At 37.3% G+C, this 24,342-nt stretch overlaps 1 protein-coding gene across 4 annotated transcripts in view; it reads left to right on the top strand.

Moving 5' to 3' along the window:
* Positions 1-24,342, top strand: part of LOC145663894 (synaptosomal-associated protein 25-like) — a 143,751-nt gene that overhangs the window by 70,854 nt on the left and 48,555 nt on the right. For 3 of the 4 annotated variants that reach the window (XM_081730060.1, XM_081730059.1, XM_081730058.1), the window contains 2 exons: positions 17,708-17,797; positions 20,884-20,925. In XM_081730060.1, coding sequence (XP_081586186.1) covers positions 17,717-17,797; positions 20,884-20,925 — 123 coding nt within the window. In that variant the 5' untranslated portion in view covers positions 17,708-17,716. Of the gene's footprint in view, positions 1-11,215; positions 11,338-17,707; positions 17,798-20,883; positions 20,926-24,342 lie in introns of those variants that run through there. The other variant, XM_081730061.1, reaches the window with a different exon arrangement.

The following is a 24,342-nucleotide window of genomic DNA, read 5'->3' as shown; positions in this document are numbered from 1 at the left end:
GCTGACACTTACATGCCACTTCATTTCTTGATGCCGACATCGGAATAGGAGTGTCCATCTGGGCATACGCATTATGATGTTTTGGATATTCCCTGGAATGCTCAGCGTATTACGTCTTGAGGAACACCAGCGAGTGAGTTCTTCAACCCTTAGTTTCAATTTGCAGGACGAGTACGTTACTCTTTGCTTTCGAGATGTCCTCATAGATTTGCTACAGAGAGAAATCGCACACTCTGAGTTCAGGGGATCTCGGAGCCTCTTATCAAATACTTTCACACCGAACACACGTTTCGCGAACAAACGTTCCTCACAAATTCAATACTTTATAATGGCAAAGTCTTCTCAATGTTGTCTTATCGGTGCCAAGCAAATGCCAGTCGTACAGTGTTGCTAATTCTAGATTCAAAGTTTCCCGTTTCCCTGCACATACTGTACCATCCCACTGTCATTCCGCCGCTATGTGCAATTAGCAAGGTGAAAGAGTTGAACTCGTGGGTGCCATGTGAGTTGACGCCAGCCAATAAGAATCATCGTCTGGAGGTGTGCAGTTCTCTGAATGTAAGGAATAACCGGGAAAGTTCCCTCCATCAGAAGATTGTCACTTCAGATGAAAGATGGATTTGCTAAGATAATCGTAAATGGTGAGGACAATGGTTGGATCGGATCAACGTCCAAGGCTGTTTCCTTAGCCACCTTTGCACTGACAGAAATTGTTGTTGCAGGCATGCTGGTCTGCGAAGACTGCTGGAAAAGTTTCTGCAAATTATATATTTATAGCGGTGTCTGTGAACAAAGAATTTCAAATCCAAATTGAAAGAGACTGTTTGTGACTCTTAATCTCTTGAACCACCTGACCGACCTCGATCAAATTTTTGACGTAGATGCAGTTCTGGCCTGGGAGTATTTTTAGCTATTCACGTTGACGGTAGAACTTAGGGGAGGGGAATTATAAAAAAATAAATAAAACTTAACAACTCTTGGACCAAACTACCAATCTCGATCAAATTTTCAACATAAATGACGTTCGTGCCTGAGATGGATTTTACCATTTCACTTTGACGAAACAACGTAGGAGAGGAGGAGATATACAAAAATCAATAAATATAAAAATAAAAGTGATCATGTTCGTGAGTTAATAACTCTTCAACCAGCCGATCGATCTCAATCAAATTTTCAACATAGAGGATGAAGTTTGAACCTGGAAAGTTTTTAATTATTTCATTTTGATGGTAGAACTTAGGTAAGGGGAGCAGGGTAAATATATGAAAATGAATCAAACTTAATAACTTTTGAACCACCCGACCGACTTCGATCAAACTTTTAACATAGATAAGGCCCGGACCTGGAATGTTTTCATCATTTTACTTTGATGGCACAATGTAGGGGAGAAGGGGGACATTTTCAACATACATGACATTCGGGTCTGGGATAATTTTTATCATTTAACTTTGACGATGCAACGTAGGGGAGGGGGAGGAGATGATCAAGTTTTGAACTACCTGACCGATCTCGATCAAATTTTCAACTTAGAGGATGAAGTTCGAACCTGGAAAGTTTTTAATTATTTCATTTTGATGGTAGAATTAGGTGCGGGGAGCAGGGTAAATATATGAAAATGAATAAAACAATAACTTTTGAACCACCCGACCGACTTCGATCAAACTTTTAACATAGATAAGGCCCGGACCTGGAATGTTTTCATAATTTTACTTTGACGGCACAATGTAGGGGAGAAGGGGGACATTTTCAACATACATGACATTCGGGCCTGGGATAATTTTTATCATTTAACTTTGACGATGCAACGTAGGGGAGGGGGAGGAGATGATCAAGTTTTAAACCACCTGACCGATCTCGATCAAATTTTCATCAACTTAGATGAAATTCGAATCTGAGATGGATTTTTACCATATCACTTTGACGTGTAACTTAAGGGAAGGGGATATATATTTAAAAGGAGGGGGAGAGACATTTGAAAATGATAGAAAATGACCGATATTAGTGTCGAATTTATAGTTTTGGGGTTGCTGAGATGAACAGTGATATTTCCGATGCCGTGCCCCGCAACATGGGGAGGAGAGAGTAATATATAAAAATCACCGAAAATGACTAATATCAAAGAGCACTTTAGTAATAGTAAAAAAGAAACATTACTATTTTTTCTTAATTTAACCCAGCGAAATTGAGGTGCGTCTTAGATTCGAGGACGTCTTAAATTCAAGTAATTATCGAGAAGTTCTTAATTAAAGATATTATTAACGTATTATTAAGACTACATTGCTAGCCATAAATATTTTTAATTTTGCATCGTATTCAATCATTGAGATAACAATAGTGTGCGCAAGATGTGCGGGCTTGCTAGTTACTACTTAATAATGGTATGCTAGTGTTCTCCTATTATCAAATTCTGAAGGATTGACTCTTCTATGTTTAAAATTATCTTTGATTGTTTAAGTCCATCCGTTTATTAGCTAACATAGAACCAAAAATGTTTGTTAGAAGAGCGAACCGGGTTTAAAATCGAAACCGGTTTGGTAGAAAACCGAACCTGTCTTTTCTCCACCACGAATTTTAACTCACTAAATAATCTCGAACGGCGCTGTTTTGTATATCGTAGGCACTTCTTGGAACTAATTTACCACGTTTTGCAAGGTATTCCTATAGCTGACTTTCGCGTGATTGCTATTGTTTCAAGTTCTTAAATATGCTAACGAGGTAGGATTGAGAAGATATGTCTTCCTCACTGGTAAACAAACGAAAATCATTATCTTCATTCTGTTTGTGGTAACTTTTCTTTTCTAGTTGTATTCGTACTACTGTCCGCCGTCTTCAGGTAACCAAAAGATGAGATGAGATGAATTAAGGGCTTCTGCGTTAGTAATAAAATTACCAGGCGACTTTATGTGCATAGCAATCACGGTAATTTTCTTTTATAAGGTCGAGAAATTCAGGTGCGCCTTTCTGGATAATGCAAATTTGGTAATGTTATTAAGGAAGATGATTTCAAGGCAGAGAATGATTGATTACAGATAAAAATTTCGGTTACTAGTGAAACCTTATACGCAGTTAAAAAAAAAAAAAAATGCAGAGCCAAGAATCTCCTATGCTTGCTTTAATGGTGTACATAGGTGTACGAAATGTCATACCATTTGGTTTGTTCATTACACGGATAGATAGAATGTTATGTATTCGTATACTTTGGTTTATGGAAAATCCGGTAGATGTCACGAGAAGTTGGTATCGAATATTTATTTGGCGCCAAACAGCAATTCTGAATATAGCGCATAAGAGCAGATTAAGTATTGAACAGAAGTTTTTTTTTTGTTTGTTTGTTTGTTTTTTTGAAACGTGGAGTTTTGTAGCGACACAGAGACGTTTTCGTGCAAAATGGGCTCCGTATAAACAAACTATTGAGAGATTGTATCGTCAGTTTGAAGGAGCTGGCTCTGTGTTAAAGAAGAATCGACGACGCGAACCAATTGTCCGTGCCCCCAGGGCCAGATTTAGCATTTTGGCGCCCCTAGGCCCAATAATTTTTTCCGACCCCTAGTCTGGTTGTTATTTTCCTAAAAACTTTTATTAAAAAATTATATCAGGCCTATATGTTAATTGCTTAAACACCACTCCACGATGCAATTTTATCATTGCAAGTTTTTTTGAGAAATTTACTTGGTTCTGGGCTTAACAAATACCGTTAATGTATTAACAAAAGATTGGTGAATAACTTTGGTTTTGTTCAATTTAGCCATTTGGGCAAATAAATAAATAAAAAAAAAAGCTCTGTAGTAAAAAAAAATAAGTAAATAAGTAAAAAAGAAACAGCCAGTTGTCCCGTGTTTGAGATCAATGTTGTAACGAAGTTGATGCATAATGTTGAAAAATAGTTTAACTTTACCAACAATTATTTGTTACAATGAACTTCAAAATCAGAATGCTTTATTAGCCTGATTTTTTTAATCAATTCAAAAAATATGTTAAGTTATGGCTATTTATTTTTATTTCTAGATATTTTTTAATTTTTTCTCTCGGCCGTGCGCCTGCGTGCCCCTGAAAACATTGAAGCAGTTCGCGTTTTTTGACACGAAATCCTAGCAAATCAATGAGGCGGACGGCTGCTGAGTTAGGCTTCTTCTTGTGGGACTATTTGAAACATAATGTCTTCGTAAGGAAGCGCAGCTCAACTCAGGGCTCTCATCATGCAGTTGTGACTTTTAATTTCGGAAGAGTAGTTCAGGAAGGTTGTGGCAAATGTAAAAGTTCGCTTGCAAGAGATTCTGAAACAAAATGGTGATGACATTGAACACATACTATATTGAATTAAATTTCCATGCTCATACAATTAATTCTGTACTAATTTTGTAATATTTTGGTGATAAATACATGTGTAATGAACAAAACAAATGATATGATATTTCGTGCACCGCCCTGTACTTTTATGTTATAGTGATGTATCGATCTACAGTGGCACAAGAATTAGACGTATGTCTTGCAGTATTCTGGTACTCAACATGCCTGTGTTTATTACAGTACACTGCAAGCATCTACATTACAGGTTGCACTACATTCAAACTATAATTCCTTGTGTCGGGCTGTCTACACAGTCACCGTCCTGCCAGTTCCTCGATTTCACACCAATACCACGTCTTGTCTTTAGAGGCAGAGAAGTCAGTCAGTGCTGCTGGTTGGTGAAGCATCGTGATTACAGGACCGAAACAGCTAGTAATCCGAAGGGGCAAGATCAGGACTGTATGCTGGATGTGACATCAGCACGATGCTATAAAGTTTCTGCATTCTTTACGTTTTTTTCAAGCTGAGTGTGGTCTTGCACTATCCCGTTACAGCAGGACAGCTTTCGGTTCATTAATGCAGGACATTTTTTTTTGGCGTAGTGCAGCATAGATCAGCTCCAACCATTCAGAATAAAAATCAGCATTGATGCCGCGACCGTTAGGAACAAACTCAAAGTGAATTACCCCATCGCAGTTCAACAACACACTGAGTATGACTGTGCTTGAAACTGCCCTGTTTGATTACCGGTTTTAGAAGTTTGTTTTTGCTCTACCACTGTGAACCACACATCACGCGGATTTTGCTGCAGTTATCTGCACACATCCACTCTCCTCTAGGCCTGAGCTGGGATCAACTCATATAGCACGATACGGCAGCACCTCATGAATTTTCCGAGCTCGTGAAGGTGACGCACTACAGTGGACTCCGGCATACCGAGTTGATTTGACAATCGTCGTGTGCTGGTGGATGAATTTTCCTCAGTAGCATATTGTAGGACCTCGAGAATGTCTTACTCTTGGGTGACCGGACCTTTTCTCATCCTTGACTTCTTTACAACCAGCAAGTTGTGCTCTGGTTCACTGCACTTTCCCCTTTCGCATGACAAATGTTCTGGGTTGTTACCGCAGCGTTATGCCCGAGTTCAAACTCATAGCAGTTCACGTATCAGACATTGTTTAGCACTCATCCTCACTGCCACTAAAAACTGACTGAAGATGAAGTAGTGGCCTTCGTGTAAAATTAGTACGCTTGCCACACTATCTCTCGACCCCGGCGTAGACACACGCGTGCTGTTCGAGATGTTCGGAATATTGCAAGATTTATGACTCCTCTTCTACTTGCACTCCTAATGCCTCGAAACTCGAACAACTTGGAATACGAACGAAAATTTTGAGCAAATTTTCTTCGAAATCCGAACGCCAAACACATATTTCGTTTGTTCTTGCGTACGTTCCCTTTCGCTTTTTCGTTCAGTTCGTTGTCGGAAAGTGGAGTGAAAGCATCCCGTGTGATTTTCGCTGCTAATTCTCTCCCTTTGTACCTGTTTTCTGTCTGTATTTTTCTGTTTAAAATATATAGCTGAACCTGTGTTATTTACACAGCGACGTAGTTCTAATATGAGCGTGAATCTCCTTCCCACTTCTCACTATATCTGTGCAGGTTCCTTTACGGACACAAGTAAAGAACAGGAAGATTGAAAAGGAGTGAATTGCTGTAGACAAACATATAAACTTAGTATTTTATTATATAGAATGTCTTGGTGAGTTTTGAGCTCCTTCGTGGCTAAGCGGTTAGCGTACGCACCTTTGGCGTGGGAGGTCCGGGTTCGATTCCCGGCGGGAGCTCATGTGGTTCGGATTCCACGTTAATCAGTAGGTCCACGTCTCATATAGCCTTGCTGCTGAAAAGGGACGTTAAACTCAAAATCATCATCATCATCTTGGTGAGTTTGTGGCAAACATGAATAAGTGATATACGATATCAAATGCAAATATTTTTTTCTTAAAATTCTATATCCAAGTACACCTTATTGTGGATCTACAAGCCTTCGAAGTTTCCAGCTTGCAATAGGTTTGTCATTCAGATTAAAGCAAAGCGCCTGAAATGTCCATCAACCCGCTATACATAGTTTCTCTGCTGGTTGGCTTTTACAAGGGTATCAACGTAGTTGTAATATTAAATCAATAGGGTCAAAACGACGCCTAAACTGTGGAATAAAAAATGACATTTTTCTTTTAAATTTGAATGAAAACTGACAAATCTACACAATTTGGAATCCACCAGGGAAAACGATACGTTTCTAATACTTCTGGTTTCCAAGATCTCATTGTTGAAAGAATTAGCCACAAACACATAAATTTTTCTTGAACATGAACATATAAACGTAGCATTTTAATATGTAGCTCATAAGAACTTAAGTGTTCTTTACAGTCCTAAAAAGTTGACATTTATTCAGATATCATTGTTACTTTTTAATATTTGACGTTAAAATCAAGTTTATTTACTGTAAAGAATCATTCGAGTTTATGGGAGTCAACAACGTATTAATCGAGTTTCTATTATTTTAAAGGAAACAATTTATCTTGGTTGTGATTTAATGTTTAAGGATATTCCTAATTTGCATAAACATCTCAATTTTAGGGAGAGCGCCCAATGCTTTGTTTTACTGTCATTTCTTCGTATTACCATATCAAAACATTTATTATTATTATTATTATTATTATTATTATTATTATTATTATTATTATTATTATTATTTTATATCAGCTGAAACAAGAATGAAACCCTCTGAAAGATGAGTAATTACTACAATATAAGAACTTTTGCATCCACGGAAACAAAAACAGAAACATAAAGACCAAATTATACGTATATTCCTTTTCATATTGCGTGCAAGCTATATATTTAACACAGCTTATTTGACTGTTTGTAAAGAATTCGCAAAACATTCTCACCTTTAAAGTACTGTATGTTAACAAAACAGATAACAATCCTATATAAACAACACCGAATAAACCGTGTGTAACCAATACAAGAAATAACAATTCTTGTTTACTTTTCTCTCAAATATAAAATCTAAGTCTTTTCAAACCGGAATATTGTGCAGTTGCATCGTGTGCACTGCGAAATTTTAGAAATTTCTGGATTTTCTTGTTTTTAGTGCATTTTTTCATAAATATTCTTTTTAAAAGTTTTTTACGGTTATTTTTTTTTTTTTTACTTTTATATTATACGATGTTTTCCCACCCAATAAGTTGTTGAATTTGATCGTAGTTTCACAAATGTATGCATCGTGGCTTAGTGGTAGAGCATATACCTTTGGTGCGTAGGATCCATAGTTCGATTCCGATCAAGTAAGTTTGTGGTGGACAACATCGTGTCTTTGGGTTTTCTCGGGGTACTCCCATTTCCTCCCGCTTTCTCATTTCACTAATTCATCCATCATTTACTTGCCTTAATCATCCGTCTCTTTTAGCCAAAAGGTCATAATTATGGGCCGTTAAACTGAAAGATTTCATTTGTAGAAGTGTACATGCTAACTCTGGAGCATTTATTGTTGTATAGTGGAATAGGATATGTAGTTAATAGAGAATAATTGATCACTATTATTTTAAATATAAACTAAGCAAAAGTTATCTGAAAATACTGTCATAATCAGGCTTACGAATGTCAGAGCTCTAGTTAGCAGGGTTTAACGGGACATGAAGTTCGTGACCCGTGACCCGGAAGAAGTCAGACTCATGATCCACCAGACCTCATGACTCGGACTGACCAATAACCTGCTGACTCAGGTTGACTTATAGCCCGTCCAGGTTCGATTCCCAGTAGAGACGCTCGGTCGAAAAAGTGTAACAACTTTTTCATGTCAGCCATTCTGAGTGAGATTTTTCCTGGATTTTGTTCATTCACACCAGGCAAAATGCCTAGATGGTACCTTTTTTCCGATTCCCTGGGCAATGTGATCCCCAAGAAATGTTAACCCTCATATGTCTGACGGTGTAATATTACACCGGAAATCACACGAAATGAAATATTTCAGTTTTACGTCCCACAATTACGTCCGTTGATTAATGCTAAGGGAGACGATGATTAAGGCAAGTGAACGATGATGAGAGAATCGGTGGAATGAGAATGTGGGAGGAAACGGGAGTATCCGGAGAGAACCCACTAACATGATGTCCAACAGAAACATACGTGGTCGGGAATCGAACCAGGAACCCTTCGCACTAGAGATAAGAGCTGCACTACTAAACCACAATGCCCCCTCCTCCCGGAATCACGTTAATGGGTTGTGAAATTCGGAATTAATGCTTCAGAGCTGATATTTCAGGTCGACGGGCCTGTAAAACAAGAAGTCTTGACCGAAATGACCCGGTGACCTATGACCTGTTCCATCAGTGGTAGGTGATATAAAAGTGTCTGAAATTTAAGTGTAAGATTTGACTCTCTATCAAACCAAAACAAACAGAAAACTAACCGAATGGAAAAGCATTGAAAAAAGTGGGGGATTAATTGTCTCACTTCCTCATTCGACATGGATTGCTATATTTTAAGTAACCCAGGAGTAGCTTTTGTAATTCATCAGGCCCAGATATGATCCCAACGTACATTGTGAAAGGCTGTTCAGATATATTCTTACAACCTCTGAATATTATATTTAATTTATCTATAAAAACATGTACCTTTCCTGAAAAATGGAAGGAGTCAGTTGTGTGTCCAATACCCAAGACAAACTCAGCTAGCAACATCGAACAGTTCCGACCAATTTCTATCTTATCTGCGTTTGCCAAGGTGTATGAATATATACTGCATAAGCGAATAATGGATCATGTTAAACCTGCATTATCTGTCAGTCAGCATGGATTTCTGAAGGGCAGATCTACTGTATCAAATCTAGCACTAATAGCAGACTACATTTCGAAGGAACTTGACAAGCAAGGACAAGTAGATGTCATATATACTGATTTTTCTAAAGCATTTGACGTCATTGACCATGACATTCTCTTAAACAAACTGGCATCCTTTAACTTCTCGAAATCAACTCTGCAATATTTTGCTTCCTACCTTCAAAATCGTAAACAAACTGTATTGTATCGTAATCATAAATCTCAAATCTTTCATGCAACATCTGGAGTCCCTCAAGGCTCGAATCTGGGACCTCTACTTTTCATTTTGGCGGTAAATGATCTTCCTGAGTGCTTTCAGTTTTCTAAAAATCTACTCTTTGCTGATGACCTTAAAATATTCAACAGAATTGAAACAATTCAGGACTGTTTAGAACTTCAGAGTGACTTACAAAATCTTGAAATTTGGTGTAAAAACAATAAATTTAAGTTAAATGTTCGTAAATGCAGTTATTTAACATTCACTAGAAAAGAAAAATATATTCAATATAATTATTCAATATTAGGGGAAAAACTAAAAAAGCTTGATTTTATAAGGGATTTGGGAGTTATTTTTGACTCAAAATTAACCTTTATTCAACATATTGAAACTATTTGCAAAGAAGCCTACAAAAATCTTGGATATATTTATCGAGTCAGTAAAGATTTTCAAAATGATCAAACTTTAATTGTGCTGTATTATGCATACGTCAGGTCAAAATTAGAATATTGTAGTAATATATGGAACCCCAATATACAGAAATACTCATTCTTGATTGAGCGTACTCAAAATAAGTTTTTAAGGCTTCTTACCCTTAAGAAAACAAAATTCTATCCAAAATTTGAAAGCTACATTAACCTTGTTGAAAATTTTAATTTTGAAAGATTAGAACTCAGGAGAAGAAATATTGATTTATTGTTTTTACACAAACTCTTTCATGGCAAAATAGACTGTCCTGATCTTAACGAAAAAATATGTATCCAAGTACCATCTATTAAATTGCGCACTGCTTCGAAAAATACATTTTTTTGTATGACAGCGAAAACAAACGTTTTAAGCAGATCTCCTATATGGAGAGTTAGTGCAACCTACAACAGGTTAGTTAAAGAAAATTTCAACCTGGATGTACTGGCAATGGATGTAAGTAGTTTTAAGAAGTCTATTAATTTTGTAAGACAAATGTAATTATGACCAATAGCTTTATTAACCTATATAATCTGTATAACGATATACTATGTAACACTGTAATTAGGCCTGTGCCTGTTGTGTTATATGTCAATAAATCTAAATCTAAATCTAAATCTAAATATTTGATTTCTCTTTTACGAAAACTGTCTGGAATTAGTAACTTCCAGTAATACAATCGTTTTAAAAGTTCTAACACAGTTAGTAATGGTTATCGTAAAAACTTCGAAGAGTTTGGATATTGCCTAGAAATTATTTTTGGAACTTACATTAATAAAAATAACTTCTAGTCAATGTCCAGCAGGAAAACGTGAAATGTGTTTTTGAGTTGTGTTAATTTTTTCTTTTTTAAAATTTGTTTTTAGATGACTGCAAATTGCGATGGCTTGGGTCTTATAAAACCATAAATCTTTATTAAACTATTTTTCTATAAGAAATAAAATCTTTATAGACCATTTTGTGGTTTTGCTTGTGAAGAGGGAATATTTTGTGGCAAGACAATCGCTATTTTAATCTTCTCATTTCGCTGTGATCACCAAGAATAGTGCATTTTGCACTACGTTATAAGCACTATTCTTGGTAAACGATCCCATTTTCGATAAACAGCCAACGGAGATAGGGTTAATATAACCAACAAATGTTTATAGTTTGTTCAGTGACAGGGCTTGAAGTCCTCTCTCTTTCGAAGCGTTATCAGGTGAAGTGAAAGGCAAAGAGTTCCTGTTTCCCCGTGAATGCGGAGATGACGTGACTGGTTGACTATGTGGTGACGTCACCGATCGATGACCGTCATTGCGCGATGTTCAGATTGAATGGGATTGCATGCATCGCCAACGCGGTTGGAGGTGACCCATCCCGTGGATGTGGAACTGCAGTACAATGGTTCAACTCCCAGACAATGGGGAATGCCATGAAGTTTCCATAGTTTTATTTTTTTTTCTCCTCCCGCAACTAACGCATTGTTGAGGTCGCTTCAAGGTAAACGGTGTGGAATTGAATTTCTATAAATATACACATGGACTATATAACATTATATATAGTATTTTTGCTATGCTGATATGTTTTACTTTTTATTACTCAGATGATTTACTATAGACATTTGTACAGAATTATACAAAGCAGGGTTGATTTAATTTTATGACTCCAAAATAGATAAACCGAACGGATATGAAATGGTGACAAGGAAATTAACTACTAGAACTTATGTTATCATGCAACTAGCACAATTTCTGTTCACATTTGTACTATTTTAAGAATATATCGTATATAGGCCTATGTACTAGTCGGTAATTCGCTTCCTCGCTGGCCTAGTGGCAAGCGTGCGCGCAGTGGGAGACCGATGGGAGCTCATGTGGTTCGGATTCCACGGTAATCGTAGGTCCTGTCTCATATAGCATTGCTGCTGAAAGGGACGTTAGGCTGAAAAGAGAGGGAAAAAGTTCCGCGCACCTTTAGTACATGTGGTGTCGGTTGTAGATCATTGAACGCATTACGGTAGATCGGATTCCACCTTAATCTTTTCAAACCCAACGTCCATCCCAGTGTATATGTTGTTTATCATGTTGTTTCTTATTTTTTATAATGGAATGCTTAGGTTAAGAACGTTTGCTTCTTTTAAGTGGATGCTATAGTGATTGCACCAGGGCTGCCAACTTTCCAAACCAGCTCACCCTTACATTCACAGTTTGAGTCCTGAAAATTCAATTTCGTTAAATTAGAATCTTATTTCAGTTAATCGCATCCATGTATGTTTTTTTCTGTTTTTTTAAATCTATGTTCAGCAATATTTGTTAGAGAAAGAAAATAAGATTGATTTGAAACTGTAATTAACATTTATTTCTGAACAAGCTTTGTGATTGTGATCACAGTAGGGTATGCAAATAAGATTATTTGTATTTTATTTATTTATTTTGCTAAATCATAACAATAATGATCGAATTGTTGCTTTTAATCAATAAAAGAAAACCAGTGTCAAAATTACTAGTATGCCCACACTCGCATCTGACTCGTGAGTTGTTAAACCCGTACAATTGGCAGCCGTGGATTGCACGGAGTCGGGAAACTTTATCTAGATAACCAGTTTCAACATCCAATAGAACGCGAGTGTGTTTCTCGGTTGTTATCCCCTGTCCATGAAATTTTACGAATGTTGTCCCTCGCGCTATAACGGAGAGCGTCTGAGGGTTGGTGTTGTCGGATTGCCACTAAATTTCGTTTTGATTATTTTTGTTCTTATTGTTCTCGTTATAATGTTGCTACGATTATTGTTTACATTTAATTCGAGTAATTGTTAGTGTGTGTGTTATAATTCTTTAAGTGCTGTTTGTTTCTTTTTGTCTCCCGTTCGCTATGATTTCTAAGTTTGGCAACATTGTGCGCTTCTGTTGTTTCACGCATTCTCAAAGTGTGCGTTCGGAAGGCAGGACCCAAATCGTACTGAATTCTTCCAATGCATAACACGTGAGGCAAAGCAATTCTGTGGTTGGTGTAGAGCTCAAGCTTCACGAGTCCTCGCTGTCACAATAGATTACCATCAATTGGATAACTTGCCATCTGAAGATCTCATTTTCTCTTTCTCTCTCTCTCTCTGTTTTATTTTCCGAAATACGGAAATATTTCTTTTAACATTTAGAATGAAATCAGGTCTGAAAAGGTTAAAGTTTTAGGTCTACGTGTCGTATAGCCTCGACGCTGAAAGGGGACGCTAAACAACTAATTGAGTAAGGACTAAAAATTTCGCCGTTGGTGTTAGTGAAAGCAAAAGTTATACAGCTGCACCGCATGAGTCGCTGCTTCGGTCACTGAGAATGCCACTATCAGTAGCGTAGCTAGAATTTTTTAAAGGGTGGCCAATGACGGGCCCAAAAACATTTTGAGGGGGCCATCTCCAACGCATGAAAAATGTGTGTGTGTGTTCAAGGTGAATGTTTTCATCTTTGTTGTTTATGATTTTACCCTTTTACAGTGAAAATGTAAGAATTTACTACCTCAAACAACTAGGATACATTAATAACAATTGATTTCTAATATAAGTAAGTAGTTAATTACGACGTTTGAAATATGTGTGTCTGATTGACGTAAGTGGAAGCAGAGAAATACACTTATACAGGTAAAGAAAAAAACTTATAGGTTCATGCCTCACTTAAAAGAGGATTTTCTATTCTTGTAGGCAGCAGCAAACTTAACAACTTCTTCAAGATCTAACGACTTTGCAATTTTCTTCTCAATATAAAGTAATGCTGTTTTTCAATCTATCATCAGTCATTGAATTGCGTATATATCTTTACTCTTTTCAAACATGAGAATGACCTTTCACATGTAGCACTAGAAACTGGTATAGTCACAAAGAGGATACCTAGCTTGTAGGTTTCTGTCAGTTCATTTTTGTAGACGCAAAGATCAACAAAATTAATCAAGAAATCAACTTTGGTTTTCTCCCGTCTTCACACACCTTAATAGTGTTTGGAAGGACTTTAAGTTCATATTTGAATATTTCCATCACTTCCATCATGCTGGACCATAGGCTCCATAATGTTGTGATTTAGAAAGTTTTCACTTTTTGGATGTAGAGAGGTGATTGATCCAAAGCGGTTTTCCATCTCAATATTTGCCTTATCAATAGTAGGCAGAAAATGCCTCTTAGTGCATTATCTTTAGAAGATTCGTTTTCTGCCTTCAATGAAGGAAGAGATTCATCTAAAATGAATTTGTGATATTTCGATAGCAAATATCTAGTTCGTTTCCACGAGGAACCCCTATAGCCTATCTGTTTCCGACTCTGGTATTTCAAGATCGTTTCTTTGCATATCTCCAAATATTCTTGATAAATTTATTCAAATGTTGTTCGTTAAGAGTAATATTTTCCAGACCTCATCTGCGGCAGCGTTTGAACTAGTAAATCTACAAGAATCAAACATTCCGACATGTCTGCATCTACTTGAGGAAAGGTGAAGCTCAAAGTTATAGCATGGCAGCAGTAATCTCAAATTTTATCAGTCCGAAAACATTCCATCTTGTAAAGATCACACTAATTTGCCGGATGGAAGTAAATAAATATCACAAGTTCCAGATTTGGTTTAATACTGCATAATAATAAAATAGTTGTTTGGTAGATAAACTGTAATCATAATAATAATAATAAAGTAAAAAGTGACGGACAAAGACAAAAGAGACAAACGTCGCGTAAAAGCAGGAACTGAACTCTAACAGGACACTGATTTGCCGTCCCAGCCCACTTTAAATTTTAAGCCTTGCTCTTGAAATTTAAGTTCCACTTTAAAGTAAATTACCAATAATTGTCATGTATTCTTAAAATTTCAGAAAAATGTCCCGATTTCATGCTCTAAAAATATGGTAGCCTGATCAGTGACGAAACTAGACATTTGGTGCCAGGGCAAATTTTGCGATTAGCACCCACTTCATCTACATCTACACCAGTAAACACACCGATTAGTTTGCTGGCGCTCGGGGCAACTGCTCCGGTTGCAGCCTCTTGTTCTGGTCTGGCCGCAGTTCAATTATATTTGGTTACTTTTACCCCTTGAGCTCTAAAATTGAGTAATGAATTTGCCTTTACTTCATTAAAATTAAATTGAATAAAGTTGAAATTGAGTGCATATTTGAACTGTGGGATTTGCAGTTTTTTTTTTTTGTGTGTGTGTGTGTGTGTGTGTGGAGGATTGGATTCTTTAGAGCAGTTATCGATCAATTTGTAATCCCATAAGGGCCAGCACAAATTAATAATCATATTAATTATCAATCTTCTAGGTAAAGTGCTGGTTCTATCACGTCTCTAGTTCAATTAGGGCCTTAGCTATGAACACTCGAAAATAATTCTATGAAATCTTAAAAAAAAAAAAAGCCTGGCCGGTAGCAACAGCTTTACCTTGCAGAATCGCCTTCGTAACCAAAAGGTTAAAGAAAATATTTTCTAAGTTAAGTCATATCTGAGTGCAGAGAAGAGACGCATCCAGGGCAGTAAACACGAGAAAGGCACAATGACCCTGACACACTTGTTCCTACAGATATAGCACGGGTGACACTGCTTTTCAACATATTCAGGGTGTCTATCGGTCACGAAAGTCATGAAAAAGTCACGAAATCAGAAAACGATCACAAAACTCAAAGAAATTTAGCTTTTGGGGTAATGATTTTTTTTTTATTTGTTGAAACATAAGTACAGACTAGAAAATTTTGTTCTATAAAACGTCAAAATTCACCACCAAAAATGTCTATGATCGGCTTTAGACACTACCAAATCGCAAGCAAAGCCTGCTTCTATCACATGCATAAAAATTCGACCTAATTCGCACCGAAATTCACTCTTGAAAATGATACTAAATATTATGGTTTAGTAAAGAAAAGGTTATGAAAAAGTCACGAAATTTCATTCTGGAATTTTAGTAGACACCCTGATATTCAACACCGCAATTCAGACACTTGTGTATTCCGATTATCGTAAGAGCCAGTTGTCTGGGAGTGGAACCAGTGTATGGCAGCCACCTGCAATTGTTTATCGTTATCAAAATGCCAACGGACACAAATGTGAGATGTAAGAAGACATGAAAATTGCTTGGAACAAGACCCCGCTTATACAGCGGATGACGTCCAATCTTCTATACAGACTATACTCATTCCATTGGGACGTGTTTGACCACCCATCATATAGTTGGAACCTTTCTCTGAGTATCGTACGCCTCAAGAAATCCCTGTCCGGTAAGTATTTTGATAATGATGAACAATAGCAAACGGCTAACAAATTTATACTACTTCTAGTCTCAGGAGACTGACTTGACTTACGACATAAAATACAAAGGTTGATCGATTCCACGGTATGACAGATATCTGATTTCCGCTGGTCTAGCGTCACCTGTGCTGTATCTGTTGCTGCGTACAGAGTTTAGAAAAAGGAATAAATGGGCCGTCGTTTGACCATCACTGCGTTAGTGAGTCGGAGATTATACTGATTGGTTCTGTAGATCTTAGATCCACGGAGGAGGCCAAGGGAAACTAAGTCTCTCAGTCTCTCCTAGTCACCTTAAAAATACAAGAAATATCAATTAGAATAAAAATATAGCAAACTTTTTAAAATAAAGATATTACCAAATTTTCATGTAATGTGTTTGTAATTCCTTGTATCCCTACTGTTCCTAAATGTTGTGAGACGGTTATATAATATACATAAATTTCCCTTCCCTTCAGACAATAATCCTACGTGAATGTTATGCATCCTAGTTTTTATTGGTTTTATTGGTTTCACTATGGCTCAGTGGTAGAGCGTTCACCTCTGGTGCATGGGGTCCCTGGTTCGATCCCAGCTCGTGCCAAGTGAATTTTGTGGTGGACAAACATCGTGTACGTGGATTTCCTCGGGGTTCTCCCGTTTCCTCTCACTTTAATCATTCTAGCATTTCATTCATTTCTCATCATCACCGTCTCCTTTAGGCCCGGCACACATGTTCCCGTATACCGGTGAGGTCACAGGTCGCCTGTACAGGTAAAACGGAGCGTGTGTGCAAGCCGCTGCAGGCCAAACAGCATAGGCGTAGCGACCTGTGCAGGCGACCGGAGAAGCATCGAAATTCAATTCTTACTACCTGCGCAGGTGTGCAAACGTGACCGTGTGTGTGTGTGTCAATCCGGCACACCTGTACAGTGTTCAGGTGAGTTGTGGCTAGGTCCTTGAATAGGGAGCGTCGGTTGTCGTCATCTTGTTTGCTCGCCATCTCTCAACTGAGTGAAAATGTTGCAGGTTTACCGTTGTGTGTGTATGCTTTATTCTGCATAGGTATACCGGTGAGGTTTACCTGACAGGTATATCGTAACGTATGTGTCGGGCCTTAGCCTGGCCGGCTTAACCGTGGGACTTAAAATTCAAAGATTTCATTTTCTTTTCTTTTTTTTCTTTCTTTTTCTTTCTTTTTTTTTTTTTGTGTGTGTGTGTTTCCTATACTGTAGTGCAACTACGGTTTTCCTGTAACCAAATAATTTCACACTAACTTTTAATTAGCATAGATTTGGATTCAGTTCTCGTTCGGATTACGTTTGTTTTACCTTTCTGAATATTCTGAATACTGAAATATAATATTCAGTAAACGTTGGTTTCTTGTTTTAAAAATGCCTCCTTCGACACGTGTTTGTAAACTTTTTTAACCTATTCTTCTGATGTTTTTTTAGAAGCTTATAGCCTTCAAACAGATGATGTGATCAAAGTGCTCTTTAAAGAACTGTTTGACAAGGGTTTTTGCTTTTTTTTTTTTTTTTTTTTTTAATTATGAGATGTAAATATTCTTATAAGAATGAGCTGCACAGATATGTATATTGATTGTACATTTTTCTCTCGTTGCAGAACGCCAAGATGCCAACCACAGCTACAGAGAATGGACCCCGAAGTGAGCTGCAGGAATTGCAGATTAAAGCAGCACAGGTTACAGATGAGGTAGGCAATGTTTTATATTTTGTTTTTGGTCTGAGTAAGAAGTTTATTAAGAAAAATATTTACAACACTTTCAAAACTGTACGTTATAACTTTGACATATCTGTATATGAAGTCTACATGTGCGGGTCAGAACTTGTACGTAGTATACATAGTGGCACTAAATCAAATAGATATTGGGTGTACAGAAGGTCGTTTTAAGTTTATGCCACCTTTACCAGCGTAAGAAATACCCTTACCATCGCCACGAAGGAAGCAGGAGTATTTTATTAGTCATGTAGTAGAGCATTGTGGTCAAGCATAGTCTGATGCCACCGGAAGTGAATAGGGTGTGGGAGGGGTTCATTGTGGCCCTTTCCGACGCCACGGCGTCGCCAGGGCCGGATTAAGGGGGGAGCTTAGGGAGGGGCTGTAGCTCCGGGCCTCCAAATGGATATTGACCTCCACTCTGCACAAAATCTCAACTGACTATCTAAAAAATCATAAAAATACAACCATCATCATAAAATAAAATATGATCAAAAATATGAAATATATTCCCTTAACTTTCCAGCTGTACTTTCACAGAAACGTATTAGGCGAAGTGAGCAGCGGCCACATATTTTTTCTAGCCCCGGGCCTCCATATGGGTTAATCCAGCCCTGGGCGTCGCATATTCTAGTAATATGTCAGGTGCGTAATTTTCTCGCAAGTCGTGAATCGCATTATACAGGATATGCGTATTATACACAGACACCTGGGTCTACTAAACTGCCGCGAACAGTTAGAACCGTTTCCCAAAACAGTTCATGCTTGTGGTCGGTCTCTTGTACAGGGGCATCTCCGAAAGGGGGAGCGAAATGTCAAAATCATTGCTGCGTGCTACCAAACTCTTATTCTGACATGTACTCGTACTAGCATTCTATGGACACAACATGAACTGCACCAAGAAAAGGCATCAGTCATACAGCGAAATTATCACTAGAATTATATGGCCGTATAGAACAGGAAACTGGAATTTCGGCAACTCCCTTCTCGAACATCCCTGTCAAGAGTCCAGATGGGAATAGAATATTATGTTTTCGGACTCAACCGGCGCCTTGTCCCATCGTCGAGTCCGCACCATCACCTGTCTGTGGAAAGCCTATAAAGAGGAGTGGGATGTGATACCCATGGTTCAGTTCCAACGCAGTCTCCTGCATTGGAAACTCCGATGCCGGGCAATAGTTAATAGAAGCGGCTTGCAAATCGAACAGAACCAGTGGTGGAAACACGATATTTCGTAGGTAATTGGCACGTTTAAATCCTGCGCAGTATAAATGAATCAACGTCTGTAGAACTTTTCGAGCTCCCTAACAAAAGCCTAAGAATCACACTCCTTTGTATATATATATATATATATATATATATATATATATATATATATATATATATATATATAAAGTCAGAGAAAACTTGGTGACTGCTCCTTTAATGAAGATTATACGAAGTGTTACGTACTTATGCAGCTAGAATTACCTGTATTTAAGACTAAAACCAGGAAAAACTTGAGAGAATATTTAGTAAATATATCTGTTAGGAGTTGTGGACTGATCGAAGACTTAAACACTGAGTGCAAGTACCTTACAGAACTCTGCGCGCATTAACCCAAATGATTTGTCATGGAACATAAAACTAAGTGAATAAGTAAATAAATTACAATGAATATCTACAGAGGATGGACAAAAATATGGAAACACCTGAAAAATTACATTTATTAATAGCGAGTAGGACAATCTTCGCCACGCAGAACGATCTGCAGTCGACGGGTAATGGAGAAATACAAGTCGAGCATGACTGTCAAAGAGATTTTGTACCATTTTCCCGCCAAAGCAGCTGCAAGTTGTAGAGACGACGGTGGTGGGTAGCTGTCTCGTACCTTGATCTCCAAAACTGACTACAAGGGCTCAATGATATTGAGGTCTGGCGATTGTGGAGGCTATGACAGATGTGACACTTCATCTTCGTGCTTATGAAACCAGTCCTGAACGATGTGAGGTATATAAACAAAGGAACGCATTACGATCTGGAAACAGAGTTTGCAACATGGGATGTAGCTGGTCACTCAAAACGGTTCCAAGTCCGTGGCAGTAACATGGGTAATGGTGGGTCCAACAGAATACCAGGATATGACTGCTCAAATCGTCACTGAACCAACGCCATGCTTCACGCTTAGTAACAGACAATTAATGCCATACGCTTGTGTTGGCGTTCTCCACACGTAAACTTGGCCAGCGGTTAGAAACAATGTAAAGGATGACTCATCCGACCAGATGATAATCTTCCACTGCTTCATTGTCCAGTTTTTATGCGCGTTGCACCACTGTCTCCATATAGCACCATGGTCAACAGTCACGAGTGGTTTGGGAATTGCAGATCTGTCATTTTTAGCCTGCGTGTGGAGTTCTCTTCTGACTGTTTAGATACTAACAGGATTTGTAAGCACTATATTCAGCTCAGCTGTGACTTTCGGCGCCGTAGTGATGTTCTGCTTGTCATAATCCTACTCAATGTGCGTCTGTCTATCGCACAACACACACTTGCGTCCACGCTGGTGCTTCGCTGATGCGGTTTTTCCGGAACACTCTTAGGCAGTCATGATCTTCCAGGTTGTACCTCTTGATACACTAAACATTTCCACTACTTCCGTCACGGAAACTTCCACCATACGCGCACCCACAATTTGCCTTCTTTAAAACCTTGTCAGCTTAGACATGATTTACGATAACCAGCACGGGCCGGTCGCTGAATTGTAACTGGTCCATCTGTTCGATTGGCCAAGTTGTATACCTTACAGGATATGCCGGTGACCACAGCGACACCTACCATTCAGAAATGTTTGAAATAGCTATCTCTTTCATACTAGGTGTTTTCATATTTTTGTTCATCTCCTATGTGAGACTTGCTGGGTAGTAAGGGCGAACTCAACATACTGAATTAATTCTGAGTTCGCTCTTACTATCCGGAACGCCTTTATGTGCTTGTTTTATATATATATGTGTGTGTTTTATAAAGTTTAAGAAACGTAATATTTCCACAAAAATCTAACTACTACCTTTATCTAATTTCAGTCGTTGGATAGCACGCGGCGAATGTTGGCTCTCTGTGAAGAGGTAAGATTTCTTATAACTACTTTATTGTACAAGAATTAAAAGAATTTATTCCATTTTTAAAATGATAATTTTAATCATTAATTATTCGTAATGTCATTAATCATGTTACTTGATAAGTCTAATTTTTATAATACTTTTCTGTTTTCGATGTTTAAAAGTATAAGATTCGTAAAAATTGCTTAATTTGTTGCAGAATAATTGTAGTGACTTTTCCAGAATATAGGGTAAATGAAAGGTGCTTTGAGAGAGTTCGGAAGCAGTTTTAATTAAGAGATAGCGAACTTTACCCTGCAGACCGAAAATAAATGCGATAGAAGCCGGTATACTGACCACACACCAGGCAACTAAAAAGCAGTGTGGCCAGTTATAACCCTTCTTGAGCTGGAATGGCGGCAGGAAGTTTACCGTATATTCTGGTGTATAAGATTCATATCCTGTTCATTATAGCTTTGGAAATATTCAACATGTATTAAAACAAAATTGACCAAGCACGAAATTAATAAATAACAATTTATAACACTTGTGTAACAGGTACGGTAATGTACTATTCTGATCTGATAATGTAATATCACCTTTATCTGATACGTTATCCGATAATGTAATATCGCCTTTATCTGACACAGCAGATAATGTAATATCACCTTCATCTGATACGTTATTTGATAATGTAATATCGCCTTCATCTGATACGTTATTTGATAATGTAATATCACCTTCATCTGATACGTTAGCTGATAATGTAATATCGCCTTCATCTGATACGTTATTTGATAATGTAATATCACCTTCATCTAATACGTTATCTGATAATGTAATATCGCCTTCATCTGACACGTTATCTAATAATGTCTGATGGAGGCAATGTTACATTGCCGAAACTATTACACAACTGTTATTAATTATTATTAATATATACATGGTGTTTCAAAACAACATCGATAGCGTTTAAGATGTAATTCCTGACACCAAGATAAGACGAAAACTATAGACCAACCTGGGTGCACAAATACTTCCTTTCGGAGTTATAGGCTGCCGAAAACATGAAAAAATGAACTTTAAAGGTCCATAGCTCCAAAACTATGGGACCTACTGTAGTTGGTGTTGTTTTGAAACACCCTGTATATTTCATACTTGGTCAGTTTAGTTTTAATAATACTTGATGTACAGTCCGCAGCAAAAAATCTGCAACATGAGCATGTAAGTCTATTGTGAAACTACACCTAACAGCTCAGGGAGTCAACATAACGTCTAAGTGGCACGAATCACGCCAGGAGAAACCTCAGTTTTCCCGTGTACACTTATTTTAAAGCAAAAGACTTCGTCGTTTCACAATAAACTTACATGCTTATGTTGCAGATTTTTTGCTGCGGGCTGTACAACGTGCATGCAGTACCACAGTTTTTAGGAAAAGTTTAAAATTGAGAATAAAAAATGAGAAATTACATGTGAATACATTCGACAAAGGTCTGTAATAGCTTTTGAATAGGGCATTGACCTTTTAGAAACCTGCAAAATACATGCAAAATACCTGTAAATAATCTTCTTCACTCACGTCATCATCCTCTACCCAAGATATTACTGATGCCGCACATAAGACATGTAGTGACAGTTTGTTCAATTTCGATGAATAGTCTTAAATCACTTCTACACGTATGGGTTGTAGGCCATTTTAAAACACCTTTCGGCTTGGGGGGAGGGGGGTGCACAATAATTTGTACCTTCATTTTATTAGACTCATCTTATTTTTAAAAGACCTATTTTAAGTGTAAAAAACGCTCGATATAAACTGGAAAATACGGTAATTTGTGAGGTAAATCGAGCAGCAGTCTGATCTTGGTTCATCGCAAAAATAAGTAAGTATTAGAACATTTATCCAATCTGAAGTAATAATTTACAGTTAAGTGGTCTTGATGACTTTTCATGCCTTTTTTGGGAGTAGAATACGTTTATTTTCAGATTATAAATCCATCTATTATAAGAATGAACTTGTTACATTAAATACTTAAAAGGATAAGATACATTGTATCATTTGAACGTAATTTTTATATACTGATGTTCCAATCATGAAAGAAATTACGTTATGCAGAATTTCACAATAACTGGTGCTACCATATATTGTACAACTAATAAGATCGAGACTTATGGTGAGCGGAAGACGTTTGCATGGGGTGGGAACAAAAAAGATAGTTAAGGAGAACCTGAGAAAGGTGGGGGGGGGGAAATAGAATAGGGATCTTCGAACGTTTGGTAGCAACAACAGTCTTTACTACATTGGCTTGACATAGTAGGAGATCCAGTGATAAGCATTTCCTCCTAGTTCCTTAAGCCGTAGAAACTTTTTATTATTGTCGTGACTATTATTAACGCCAGTATATATCTATTTAAGTCAGTTTTAACTTAATAATCTGATGGACGGCTGTAACAAATGCAGACTGGGAGAGTTTGTCACCAAATATTAACTATGGCAAGTGTCGAAAAGCACTGTTTTTTGTATGGTTGTTAGAGTTGTCCAATTATTTTCTCTGATTGTCACAGTGCTTTCTGAGCCGATATTTATAGTTGAGATAATGGTTCGTCCTGCTATCACTTTCCGACATTTTCATGTCTTTTTTTGTTTTGGTTCCATTTGCCAAGTGCCAAGTCTTTATTCCTTCTAATTGTTGTACGTGGCATTGTTACATCATACTGTATTATTATTAGTATTAGTTTTTTTTTTTTTGTTTTTGTTTTTGTTTTTTAAATATTTTGTTAACATAGTTTCGATAGAAAAGGCTTTGAAAATTGAATTGCGAAACTTCGATATAAATAAACTAGCAGCTATGAACATACAAACACTCTCAAAATATGCAAAAATCGAAGGGGGGGGGGGGAGAGATTAAATATTTCATTTATCCAGTATTAAAATCCCGTCATGTAAAGGGATTCCTGGAAAGCAATGGAAAACAAACAAAGCAGGATACTCAAAAACAGTGTGAAAAATGCAGTAGTCGCTTTCAAAGGTAATCACAAAGGTAATTAATGTTTTTTTTTTTTTTTTTTAAGAACTCGAATACTGTATGTGAGTTATCTGTAATTTACAACTGCTTACCCAACACACTGGTGGTGCTCCAATTATATAAAGAATTATCGTTTATATTACAATTAAATAGAGATATTTCTTAAATTACATTAAAAAGATAAAAATCAATATTACACACTTTTTTAGCTTGATCTCAAAACTCTTATCACAAAGAAGAAAGGCATTTACTTTCTTGCTTCTAAAATCTTCCAGGAACGTTTTACAATGATGAACATTGCATACTATTTGTGCAAAAGAAAAATATTCCCACAAAGTCACATGAAGCAACTTAAAATGTTAAATGAGCAAGCTTCACAACTCCAGCATTCAAGAAGCTGAGAAATTGTTACTTGACAAGG

Source organism: Thermobia domestica, chromosome 11, assembly GCF_964235325.1.
Source record: "Thermobia domestica chromosome 11, izTheDome1.hap1.1, whole genome shotgun sequence".
Classification (NCBI taxonomy): domain Eukaryota; kingdom Metazoa; phylum Arthropoda; class Insecta; order Zygentoma; family Lepismatidae; genus Thermobia; species Thermobia domestica.
The sequence above is the reverse complement of the archived record's forward strand: the minus strand, read 5'-3'. Positions and strand labels throughout refer to the sequence as shown.